General features: G+C 42.2%; 1 protein-coding gene across 6 annotated transcripts in view; it reads right to left on the bottom strand.

Annotated features, from left to right (window-relative positions):
- The window catches only part of tsnare1 (T-SNARE Domain Containing 1), a 962849-nt gene that overhangs the window by 948605 nt on the left and 562 nt on the right, over window positions 1-13682 (bottom strand). For 3 of the 6 annotated variants that reach the window (XM_069922260.1, XM_069922263.1, XM_069922264.1), the window contains exons 1-4: window positions 13638-13682; window positions 12685-12919; window positions 6423-6525; window positions 5176-5259 (exon numbers count right to left, since the gene is read on the bottom strand). In XM_069922260.1, the coding sequence (XP_069778361.1) occupies window positions 5176-5259; window positions 6423-6451 (113 nt within the window). In that variant the 5' untranslated portion in view covers window positions 6452-6525; window positions 12685-12919; window positions 13638-13682. The remainder of the gene's footprint in view (window positions 1-5175; window positions 5260-6422; window positions 6526-12684; window positions 12920-13637) is intronic. The other 3 variants (XM_069922261.1, XM_069922262.1, XM_069922267.1) reach the window with 3 other exon arrangements.

Raw genomic sequence — 13682 nt, 5'->3', positions numbered from 1 at the left:
TGAAACTCGCCCCAGTCTGTTCAAACGGTGCATCCGACTGAATCCTCGGACTTTTCTTTCCTGCGCACAGGTGGAGGAGGAGGAGGAGGGAGAGGAGTGGGGGGGGAGGAGGAGGAGTGGGGGGGAGGAGGAGGAGGAGGAGGGGGGAGGAGGGGGGAGGAGGGGGGAGGGGGGGGAACCGACCCAACCTCAGGACATCCCAGAGGATTTCAATGCAGCGGGAAACCCTGCTTCCACAACACATCTCTGCAATAGAATTATCGGCACAAACGCGCAGCATCAAGCCATTACCTCCCTCCGCGGTGACCCAGACGTTGTCGGCACGCAGCAGTCTCCAGCGGCAAACCCCGCCCCCCCGGCAAGTCACGTGCGCCGAGCCCACCGAGCGAGGGGGCGGGGAAGAAAACGGCGCGCGGCCCGATGGGCACTGGTGTTCGCCCGCGCGCCACAGAAAGCCTGCGACCGCGAGCCGAACTATCATCCCCGACGTGCACCGCGCGGCCGGACGCCGAACTATCATCCCCGACGTGCACCGCGCGGCCGGCCGCTGATTTGCCCTGCATGTTCATTCCAGGGGGGGTTGAACTGTCAGGGGGATCGGCGCGTGGGTTTGCCTGCACGTCGTTAGACGTGGCCCCATTTGGCATCAGAAAAGGATGTTCCAAGTGTTGCTCTTCATATTGATCCGTGCATGTCCTCGGACAGCTCCCCACCATGAGTCTGCTTGCAGAAAGCGTGACGTTTGAGCAGTATTTGCACTCTGAAGACTTTGCAGCACGACTGATCCAAAACATGCATTCATGGGGACATCAGCTGTGCAATGGAAAAGACAATCTTAAATGGCAAAAGAGTCCGAAAAAGCAGGGTGCAGCGTGAATTTTTTGTTTAAAAAAAAAAGAGCTGGACATCTGGAATAATAGCAGCAAACATTCAACAAGTCAAACTGGAACTTTGGGAAGAGAAAGAAACTGTCTTTTGGGGTCTGGGAAGGAGAGAAAACAAGTAATTCAAGGAGGTTGAGGAAGAGGAATGGATGGGCAAATGGTATATTTGGAATCATGGAGTCAGGTGTATTTAGGGAGAAAAATGGTACTAGTCCAAAACCCAGCAGCATTCACCAAGACAAATGGTTACTTAAACAAAAGTTGCTTTTAATTATCTTTAAACATGAAAACAGGATCACACTTTAACTTAACCCCCTTCTCATTCTAAGCGCACGTGTATGTAAGTTCAGAAACGTTCTTTGGTTCACAGTCCAATCTCACTTCTCATCCCTCCAAGTTCACTGGTTGCGTGCAATTCTTACACTGGGCACAGAATTAAATATAAAGTTCGCCAGGCTTTGGTGCTTGAAAGGTAAATTGTTACCGCTCAGGAAGTTCCTTGTCGATTTTCGGAGAGAGATTTGTTGTTCCAGGACATCCACGACTAATTCCTTTTTAATCAGTTACTCCAGTGTCTTGCTGACGAAACTTGACCCCTTCAGGATTCTCCAGATGATAACCTCTTTCTTTCAGGACTCCACAGAGTGCCTTCTTGTTTCTCTTATTCCAAGTGAAACATTAGACAGCCAGTCCTCTCCTCTTGCATGAACCACAAGGGTTTTGACGAGGGTGTTTTCCAAATGGGGCTTTCCATAAGCTTGACAGCTTGTCCTTTTCCAGCTGCTTCTACCGACTGTAACACTGCAGAACTGATCTGTGTGTGTGTCTCTCTCTCAGAGAAAAAGCCTGTTTGAATCTCTCTGCTTGCAAAACCACATGACCCTCTTAGAATAACAAGTTCTCTTCCAGACAATCTGCAGCTCCCACAATATCTTTCATCTGTTGCCTTTTGTAAACAACAATCCATTAGTGAAGTATCTTTAGCACTCTCCACAGCTCTTGCAAAAGCTGTTGAGGCACAGATATGTCTAGCATTAGCAGAGCTACAGTATTTTAAATAAGATCTGTTTTAAGGTGTTTGTATGTGACCTACTCTAACAAACCTTTCCCAATATATCTCCCAAGAACATATCTATATACTCTGTCACAGAAAAAAGAATGTTATTTAAAAAAATACTGAAATTAGGGTAGTTAGTTGAAAAGGACACAAGCAGCAAGTCAAGGTATACTAATGAAGAGAGAAACCAATTCACAAATGTTTGGCCCAGCCTGTCCTAATGCAGACAACAAAAGCAAGTAATCTGAAGTAACAGATTCCCGTATTGAATCTGGAAGACTGCAATTTGTCCAGGTAGAAGATGGGCAGCAGTTCTTAAGCATAGCTTTAGTATTTCCTCTTTAAAGATGCACTTGTAGTGGCAGCTACCCTGCTCCTGAAAGAACACACACAACCAGAGGGGTTGAGCTCAGTGAGCAGACTAGTTTATTGCAGGCTGCTCTTATACTCCCAGCCCGGACCTGACTGAGAACTGCACTGAAGGATGCTGATGTCACCCAGGCATCACGTGGTCCTCCAGCGTGGACTTTTAAGCCCCGTGCTGGAAGGAAGGGAAACCCCCAATTTAGGATGGCTGCATTGCCGCGTGGCTTACAAGCGGAGCCGGTTCGCCTGCCTCTTGGTGAGCCGCCACACACTGATCTTATATTTTTAAAGGGGAACTTTCACTTTTTAAAATCAAATCAAGTTTATTCTCATCTGAAACAGCATTCTCTGGCCCTTAGTGCAAAAAACACAGACATACGGTGACAGAATATAGATATGTTTTTGGGAGATAAATTGGGGCAGGTTTTTAAGAGTAGGTCACATACAAACACTTTAAAACAGATCTTATTTAAAATACTGGAGCTCTGCTCATGCTAGAAATGTCGGCCCCAGAGCATTTGCAAAAGCTTTAGAGAGTGCCCAAGAGACTTCACTAATGGATGGTTGTTTAGAAAAAGGCAACAGATAAAAGAACTCGTCGGAGCCGCAGACTGTCTGCAATGGAAATTGCAGTTCTAAGAAGGTCATGTGGTTTTGCAAGCAGAGAGAGAGAAAAACAGGCTTTTCCTCTGAGAGAGACACACACAGAGAGTTCAGTTCTGCAGTTTTACAGTCAGCAGCAGCAACTGGAATTAGAACAGGACAAGCTGGCAAGCTTGTGGAAAACCCCATTTGGAAGACGGGTTGCAAGTGCTTCGTTCAGCCTGTCAAACCCCTTGTGGTCCATGCAAGAGAAGAGAACTGGCTGTCTAATGTTTCACTTGAAACAAGAGAAACAAAAAGGAAGCCTGTGGTGACCTGAAAGTTTATCATCTGGAGAACCCTGATGGGGCAGGTTTCTTCAGCAAGACACTGAAGTGACTGATTAAAAAGTAATCAGTTGTGGGTGTCCACCATACAATAAATCAAAAAGTAATCAGTTGTGGGTGTCCAGCATACAACAAATCTCTCTCTGAGACTGACAAGAACCTTTCTGAGCAGTATCCACTTATCTTTCAAGTACCAAAGCCTGGTGAAGTTTATAAATGTTAAATTCTATGCACAGTATAAGAATTGACTGCAACCAGTGTACAAAGAGGAATAAGAAGTGAAATTGGACTGTGAACCAAAGAATTTTTCTGAACTTACACACACATTACATACATGTACGCTTAGAATTAGAGGGGGTTAAGTTAAGTTATTAAGTCAATAGTGATAAGTTGAAGTGTGATTCTATTTTTATGTTTAAAGATAACAATGTTTAAGTAACCATTTGTCTTGGTGAATATCTATCGCTGCTGGGTTTTGGGGTCCTCTGGACTCATAACAATGTAACCAGACATAACATACATTCTGAAAAGCAATACATATAATAAGTCAGCTTGAAGAAAACTGAGGTCCTCCATCAGCCAGCTCCCCTCCATGACCACCAGCCCCCCCCCCCCCCCCCCCCCCCCACATCTCCATTGGGCACACTGAACTCAAAACGGTCAACCAGTTTACCTACCTCGGCTGCACCATTTCATCTGATGCAAGGATCGATAAAGAGATAGACAACAGACTCAACCAAGGCAAATAGCGCCTTTGGAAGACTACACAAAAGAGTCTGGAAAAACAACCACCTGAAGAAACACACAAAGATCAGCGTGTATAGAGCCGTTGTCATACCCACGCTCCTGTTCGGCTCCGAATCATGGGTCCTCTACCGACACCACCTATGGCTCCTAGAACGGTTCCATCAGCGCTGTCTCCGCTCCATCCTCAACATTCATTGGAATGACTTCATCACCAACATCGAAGTACTCAAGCTGGCAGAGTCCGCAAGCATCGAATCCATGCTGCTGAAGACCCAACTGTGCTGGGTGGGTCACGTCTCCAGAATGGAGGACCATCGCCTTCCCAAGATCGTGTTGTATGGCGAGCTCTCCATTGGCCACTGAGACAGAGGTGCACCAAAGAAGAGGTACAAGGACTGCTTAAAGAAATCTCTTGGTGCCTGCCACATTGACCACTGCCAGAGGGCTGATATCGCCTCCAACTGTGCATCTTGGCGCCTCACAGTTCAGTGGGCAGCAACCTCCTTTGAAGAAGACCGCAGAGCCCACCTCACTGACAAAAGACAAAGGAGGAAAAACCCAACACCCAACCCCAACCCACCAATTTTCCCTTGCAACCTCTGCAACCGTGCCTGCCTGTCCTGCATTGGACTTGTCAGTCACCAACGAGCCTGCAGCAGACGTGGACATACCCCTCCATAAATCTTCGTCCGTGAAGGCAAGCCAAAGAAAGAAGAAAACATATGCAGGGCAAGTATTTCATCTATACTGTTGTGTCTCTGGGTTACTTGGGAGGCTTCTTAAATAACTTAGAAATGCAAGATTCAGATAACAGAAGAGACCTTTACTTACTGATGCCTTTCACCATCTCAGGAAAACTGTCCACACACTCACATATGCTACACAGTGGTGCACTACAGTTACTACAGTGAGAAGTACAAATAGTTCATTTTATCTTGACTATATAAATAGATTTTGTTTCATGAATATGAGAGTTTTGGATGATTAGTGTAGAGCAGTTCCTTTGGTCGTTCAGAATTCTCACTGCCCTTGCATTAAAATCAACTAATTAACAAATTCACACCACCCACTCAGCCTAAGATTGTGATGTCAGCAAAATGAGCAGATCATTCTCTATGACTCTAAGAACCCATTTGAACATAATGCTAATTCGATGTTGGTCGTATTTAAAAATATGCCCCTTTGTGCTTACTTTGGTGGGAAAATTATGGACATGTATCGTACCGGCTGTCTTGGCAGAATTGAATCAGTCCTCATTCTTTTTTGAAAGATGGAGCTGAAAAGGCAATGAAGATGCTTTAAAATTTTCCTCTTTAGATGTTCAACAGGTGTAAACATTCACACTAATCGACAGGTTATTTGAATATGGATAACATCAGAACCAACCTTGATCATATATGTATCTATATCTCCAAACAGGAGCCAATGAACAGTATCAATAACGGTTCTGGTTAATCTTAATTAAGTACAGTAAAAGCTTGGCTTAAATGCACTATCTCTATTCCTTACTCTCATTTCCTCCATCTCCACCATATCTACTCCCAGGATACTCGCCTTTCATTCCAGGACATCTGATGTGTCCTCCTTCTTCAGAAAATGTGGTTTCCACTTCACTACCATTAATGTAGCCCCCACCTGCATCTCCTCTGTTTCCTGCACACCTGCCCTGGCCTTTTGCTCTTGCCCTTACCTACCACCCAACCAGCCTCTGCATCTAATATATTATTCTCCATAATTTCTGGCACCTTAACACCGAATGCAGTAGATTAGACACTTGGATGTGCCCCAATTCCATAGCTACATATCTATTTTCCTCCACTGTTAGAATTCAGAAATCATCTTCTCACTATTCACAATTAGAATATTCTTTCTTTGCACTGAATTTAATGGCTAAAGGTACCACTTAGAGCATATGTTCCAATTACCATCAATCAACATTCCCCATCATAGATAGTTTTGAAATGTTCCATCAGAAATTGGCTAAAAGGTAATCCTTTCCAATCTTTTCTCTTTATTTTAAGAAGACTTCTTGAAAACCAATGAATCAGTAAATTCAAGACTTCCAGATGTGAATTTTCCAGGTCTGAGACAACAGCTTGAGGCTTTTTCCAACAGATGCTTCATTTTCTGAGATTCTCTGCTTGATACGACATGCTCCAATTAATACCTCCAGGCATTCCCTCCACGGCTCAAACCTAAGTCACAAAACGCCGTATTTCATGACTTGTTCATGACAATACATCCTGATTCTGATAAGCCATGCATGACGAGCCCATGTCCTGTGATTTGAATTTTCACCAGTTAAAAAAAAAGTCTAATTTTCTTTAGCAAGCAGTGACATTTTTTTCAGTGCATCGGAAAATCTGTAATTTCATTATCAAGATCTTTCATGAAAATAAAATTTCAGCAAAATAAAAGATATCCAACAAAATTTTGTACCCAGTGGATAGGAAGGAACTTTTCAGCATTCTTTGCAGAGGAACTTGAGAATTTTGGCAGTCATTCGTCAAGCAATTTTCAGCTTATTTTTCCAATGGTAATTCTGCCAACAGAGAGTAAAAGATAGTCAGTCCTTATGTGCTTTCATTTCAGAACTGTTCTTGAAACAAATTTTTTTTAGAGTTTGACTTGGCTTCGCGGACGAAGATTTATGGAGGGGTAATGTCCACGTCAGCTGCAGGCTCGTTTGTGGCTGACAAGTCCGATGCGGGACAGGCAGAAACGGTTGCAGTGGTTGCAAGGGAAAATTGGTGGGTTGGGGTTGGGTGTTGGGTTTTTCCTCCTTTGTCTTTTGACAGTGAGCTGGGCTCTGCGGTCTTCTTCAAAGGAGGTTGCTGCCCGCCAAACTGTGAGGCGCCAAGATGCACGGTTTGAGGCGATATCAGCCCACTGGCGGTGGTCAATGTGGCAGGCACCAAGAGATTTCTTTAGGCAGTCCTTGTACCTTTTCTTTGGTGCACCTCTGTCACGGTGGCCAGTGGAGAGCTCGCCATATAACACGATCTTGGGAAGGCGATGGTCCTCCATTCTGGAGACGTGACCCACCCAGCGCAGTTTGATCTTCAGCAGCGTGGATTCGATGCTGTCGGCCTCTGCCATCTCGAGTACTTCGATGTTGGAGATGAAGTCGCTCCAATGAATGTTGAGGATGGAGCGGAGACAATGCTGGTGGAAGCGTTCTAGGAGCCGTAGGTGATGCCGGTAGACGACCCATGATTCGGAGCTGAACAGGAGCGTGGGTATGACAACGGCTCTGTACACAGAGCCGTTGAAACAAATACGATTGTAGTAAATGACACTGCAATCTCGTGCCCATCCCAAACCTACCTTCTCCACTCCATGAGTGACAGTCTCCAATGATGGAGGTGATTGGGCAGCTGCACACCTATCTCTGAAGATCTATCCTGACACCATCACGTTGCTACCATCATGAAGAAGGCATGCCAGTAGCTGCTTTTCATTAAGATTAGAAAGGCAGTAAATCTGAGGATTGGGAGAAATTTAAAATTCATTGGAGAAAGACCAAGGGTCCAATTAAAATGGGGAAAGTAGAGTGCAAGACGAAATTTGCAGGGACATAAAAAAGAACTTCAGAAGCTTCTCTAGTATCAAAAGAGAAAATTGCGTGAATTCATAACTGGGACAAGGAAATTGAATAAATTATCTAGTTCAGTCTTCATTTGAGAAGATACACATTCCGGGAATACTCGAGATCTGAGGGACTAGAAATTGTAATCAGTCATGAAATTGCGTTCAGAAAATCAAGTGAAAGTCAATGAATCCCCAGGGCCTGAGAGTTTTCATCCTAAAGTTACCTAAGGAGGTGGCCTAAGAGAGAGTGGATGGATTAGTGATTATTTTCCAACATTCTCTTCACTCTGGACCATTCCTTTAGATTGGAGTGTAGCTGATATGATACCACCTTTTAAGAAAGGAGAGAGAGAGAGAGAGAGAGAGAGAGAGAGAGAGAGAGAGAGAATTATAAACCAGTTAGCCTAACTTCGTTTGTGTGAGAAATGCAGGCTTCAATTATTAAAGATGCAATTGCTGCACATTTGGAGAGGATTGATAGGATTAGTTCAAGTCAGCATAGATTTATGAAAGGGAAATTAAAAGAGACAAACCTTCTCAAATTTTTGGAGGATGCAGCCCATAGAGTGGACAACAGTTAACTAGATGATGTGGTGTATTTGGATTTCCAAATGGTTAGGTACTACAGGAGAGATCAGTGTGAAAAATTAGAGCCCTTGGTACAGGAGGTAATGTACTAACATGGATTGAAAACTTCTCAGCAGGTAGGAAACAGAGAATGCTAATAAATTGATCCTTTTCAGATTGGTAGCCAGTTACAAGTATGGTAACACATGGTTCAAAGCTGGGAATCCAGCTATTTACAATGTAGTGTATATTAATGACTCAAATGAAGGAAATGAATGTAATTTCTCTAAATTTGCAAATTATACAACATTAGGTGAAAACAAGCTATGAAGAATATTCCAAGTGTGCAGAGTGACTTGGAGAGATTGGAAAGTTTGGCAAATGTATGGAAGATGCAGTATAATGTAGACAAATGTGAGGTTATACACTTCAGTGACAATAACAGGCAAATGGTGGCATGGTTAGCGGAGTGCTGATTGAGTGCAGCAAGTGTTAACTAGGATTCCTAGGATGGCAGGATTCATATATGAACAAAGGGTTCTACTCATTGGAATTTAGAAGAATGTGAGGGGACACCATTGAGACACAAAATTCTGACAATTCTGGACAGGTTAGATTCAGGAAGAATGTATCTGATGTTCAGGGAAATACTGAACAAGGGGTCACAGTGTAATGATGAGGGACATGCCATTTAAGGATGAGATAAAGAAAAACTTCTTCATTCACAAAGTTATGGACTTGTGGAGCTCCCTGCCACAGAAAGATGTTGAGCCTAATTGATCAGACTCAAAAAAGTAGCTGGATCTGGTCCTTCCGCCTAAAGGGATCAAGGCCTATGGAGAGAAACCATAATAGGGAACTGAAGTCACATGACCAGCCATGATTGGATTGAATGGAGGTACAGATTTGAAGGGCTCCATGGCCTACACTTGCACCTAATTTCTATTATTCTCTGAAGAAAGTTTAAATAGAGTGGATTTTCAGAATCTTTCCACTAATGAGATAAGGTATAACCAGATGCCGTCAATATGGGGCAGTCAGGGTACAAACCTTTCTAATATTTTAAAAACTCATAATGGTGAAAACCCTTGGTGGCCAGCTATTTGAGTGGGGATGGTTAGCCTGTTTTAAGCACCAAATTTTTCTGACTGAGATATTTTTATTTAACTACAAATGCATGGATTAAGTAATAAATAAAACTGGACCTGTTCCATGTTCTCAAGTTTCAAGGTGGCCAAAGCAATAAACACAAAGTCTGTGCAGAGAAAATTTACCAGAACCGGGTCTCAGAAATGACAGACTATACATATTAGGAAGGGATGAACAACTTGAGTCTCCATTTGCCTGAAAAAAATATTGCACAGGGTTTACAAAAAAAAAATGCAAGTTTGATAGATTGGAAATGAAATATATTTCCTCTTTTGGGGAAAAGCTAATCAGAGGTCAATCCAGGATAGTTATTAAAAAATTGAGAATTGAGTCCAGAAGAAAGTTGGTGTGAGTGTGGGAGTTACTGCATGACATTGCTTCAGTGAAAAATATAGATGTTTTTTGAATGGCACAGTGGTGCAGTACATAGAGCCACTGCCTCCCAGCACCAGAGAACTGGTTTGATCATGGCCTTGGGAGTTGATTGTGTGGAGTTTGCATGTCCTTACTCTGACCTTGTGTGTTTTCTCTCGGTGTTCAAGTTTCCTCTCGCATCACAAGGACATACAGGTTGGTTGGTTAATTGGCCACTGTACATAGCCCCGAAGGTAAGGATGAGTGATCATGGCATTGAGTACAGGCGTTGCAATTGTGCAGGTTGTTGGTGACCACACTTGGAGTTGTGTGTGTAGTTCCAATCATCCAACAAGGGAAAAGATATCATCAAGATGGAAAGAGTGCAGAAAAGATTCTCGAGAATGTTACTGGGGCCTGTAGGCTTGAATAAGCTGGGACATTTCACCCTGGAGTGTAGGAGATTAAGCAAGAATCTTATAGAGCTTTATAAAATCTTGGGGGATATTATTTATCATATCCATGTCACTCATGATTTTATAAACTTCTCTAAAGTTCCCTAGTCTTTTCCCAGGGTAAAGGAATCTAAAACTTTGGGGCAGAAGTGAGAGGGCAAAGGGACCTGAGGACCATCTTTTTTTCACACAGCTTGTGGAAAGTATTTGGAGGGAGATTTCAGAGGAAATGGTGGAGGTTGGATACAATTGTAAGATTTTAAAGACATTGAGACAGGAATAGGAAATTAATAGGAAACCTTGGAGTGATATTGGCCAAATGAAGACCGGCTTGGTTGGTCAGTACAAGTTGGGCCAAAGGACCCATTTCTGTGCTATAGAATTCTACATGGTAAAATCTCGGGAAGTTGATGAGAATGTCCAAAGAATAATAAACATGGGATTTGTGTAAATGGAAGGTTGATGATCGTCAGAGACTTGATTATCCAAAAAGCCTGTTTCCATGCTATGACTCTCTGACATTTAAGGGGATACTTGTCAAGCAGAGAAGGAAGAAGAGGCTGGAATGGAGGTTAGAATTTGATGAAGCAGAGGCTGGAATGGAACATAAATTCTGGAATAGTTGTGCAAACATTCATATAAACCACCTTACAAAAATAAATTTAAAAAATAGTGCATGACAAATCAAAGTAAGTCTGCGTCTCCGGTTCACGGTCATTCGGTAATCTGATGGCAGCAGGGAAGAAGCTGCCTTGTGCCTCTGAGTGCTCGTCTTCAGGCTCCTGCATCTTTTTTCCTGATGGTAGCAGAGTGAAAAGGTGGTGGGAGTCCTTGAGGATAGAGGAAGGTGAACTCTAGTCCCATTGGAAATTTGTTGGACTTGGAAGTCAAGAGTTAGATGACAGTGAAAGAGTGTCAGGGGCATGTGCAGCATTGTTTGACACCATGCCTCATTGATATTAGCTCTGATATTAACTAATTAGTTATGTTATTAGCTAGCACATTGTTAAGATTTATAGTTAAAATGTTATCATATTTCTGTGACCCTCTGAATCCAACTATATACCCTTTATATTTCAAACGTTGGTTATGTATCTTTATCTTTGCAATATAAAGTACACTGAGTTTCTCCCACGTAATGTTTTACTTTACATTACAATCACTGGGCCACTTACCCAGCAATTGTCATGTCAATGATATGTTGAAATTATATCCATTGGCCAGAAACTTAATTGGAGTCGCTGCATTAACTTCTTAACTAATAGAAACAGTTCAGAGGCTGGTATCCTATAGAGGACCTCCTGATAACCCAAGTCCTTTGCACAATTTACAAGGCACATGCTAGAGTCTGGGAGGAAATACTCCTCACTGGTCCATAAAAGATTTAATGCTATTTAGGTTGTAGCAACCCACTTAATTGGCACCCCATCAATCACCCCATGTATTAATTTCCTTCACTACTCTTGCACAACAGCTGCAATGTGCACCACAAACAAAATTAACAGTCTGCAGCACTTCTCAAACCCATGGCTTCTACCTTCAAGATGGTCAGTGCAGCAGGCACAAATGAACAGCACTAAATCCAGGTTTTCCTTCAAGTCATGGTCTATCTGATCTTGGAAATACAATGGTCCTTTATTGTTGTGGGGCCAATATTCTGAAATGCTTCACCCCATAGCATTGTGCCATATTTTCCCCAGAAGAACAACACCATTCAGGAAGGGAGTTCCATACAATCATCTCAGGAGCATTTAGGATGAACACTAGTCATGTCACTTTTATTCATCGTTCATATCATACTCACATGGTAAAGATGAGGTAGCATTTCTCCAGGACCATGGAGCATATTTCCATAAATATAAGTTAGAATAAGAATTAAACACATTGACATATTAAAATATTAAATGTATCAGAGAAGCCTTGATCCTGAAAATGAAGAAAGCAAGCTCATGTAATTCAGAGTTTGCATTGTACAGGTATCATTTACATATTTTGACATCGTTATTTATAAAAGGAAACTTTTTCTTTTGTTGATAATTTTAATGATTTTGGCTGCATGTTCCTTAATTTGTGCAAACAATATGAAGAGTTAATGAAACAGGTTTTAATTACCACAAATCTTTTTTTAATTTAGACATACAGCTATTTTGGCCCATGAATCCGTGCCACCCATTCACATCCAATTGACCTACAACCCGGGTATGTTTTTGAAAGGTGGAAGAAAACCAGAGCGCCCAGAGAAAACTCACGCAGATATGGAGAGAATGTACAAACTCCTTACAGACAGCGCCGGATTTGAACCCAGGTCACTTTTACAGCTTTGCGCAAACTGCTATGATAACAGTGCTACCCTAACAAAACCTAATAGCCTGAATATGCCTGTAATTGTCTGATCTCGGAGGCTAACCAGGCACAGGACAGTACTTGGAGGGGAGATCACTTAGGAACACCAGGTTTCTATGAGGGGTGCTGGACAAAGTGGTGACTCCCTGTCTGCCTTACAGTAGACAAAAATTAAAGAACTTCATGTACAATACATTCTAAATGTAGTACTGTGTATTATGTGACAAGAATGGAGCATTTACCTTTATCTTTCTTTTCCTGATTCCTTTATTTATTAATTCATTCATGAGATGTGAATGCAATGGGCACTTGTTTCCATTTCTTATTGCCTTTGGAAATTAACAATTCATTTGGCCATTTCTGAGGTCAGGAATCACATCCCTTCCAACTCTAAATCCTGACCTTCCTTCTCAGCAATGCTGTGAGTAACTTCACCAGGATAATTGCAGTAGTTAGAGAAGGAGGCTCACTACCACCCTGTCAAGGACAAACAGAGATAAGCAATAAAGGCTGTGTTTGCCAGTAAAGGCCAGGTCCTGAAAATGCATTAAAAAATAATAGCTGCAAAAAGCACCTGCAACACCTCTGTTTAGTTAACACACAATGAACAATTCGATATTTAATTCCAATCACAACATCAAGTAATAATAAATCTTGTTGGGTCACAGTGAATATATTAGGATAGAATTCTTCAATAAAATGAAAAGAGGTGCAATAGACTCAGAGAGAGAATCCTGATTATAGATAAAGGAAAATAGGGAGGGTTTGATATTAGGTGCAGAAGATAAATGGGAAGGTGTGACTTGTGTTGTTTATAATGGATCAACAATAGTAAATTTCGAATCAGCAATGGATGAATTAGAACGATTATTAATTTCTGCCTGAGATAAAAAATAAAACAAGGTTGTGAAACCTTGGCCAGCAAGAGATTCAAGGAGAAAGAGTGAACCTAAGGGCTGCCCCTTCATTTCTCCATTTCACTCCCAATCAAGCCCATTGATCTATGCCCACCCCGCCACAATTAAAATGAGGCTGAACACAAGCTCAAGGAACAACACTTAATCTTCTGCTTGGGCACATTACAGCCTTTATCAGCTTAATATCGAGTTCTATAAACTTAGTTGTATTTTTTTCCATCTGTTTCAGAATTAGCCTCATCTGCCAGACATTCATTTATAATTTGAGCTTAAGTTACCTCTCTGTTAATTTTCTGAACTGAGCATAATTAACAACACATAAC

The sequence above is a fragment of the Narcine bancroftii genome, chromosome 2 (genome assembly GCF_036971445.1).
Source record: "Narcine bancroftii isolate sNarBan1 chromosome 2, sNarBan1.hap1, whole genome shotgun sequence".
Lineage (NCBI taxonomy): Eukaryota > Metazoa > Chordata > Chondrichthyes > Torpediniformes > Narcinidae > Narcine > Narcine bancroftii.
The sequence above is the reverse complement of the archived record's forward strand: the minus strand, read 5'-3'. Positions and strand labels throughout refer to the sequence as shown.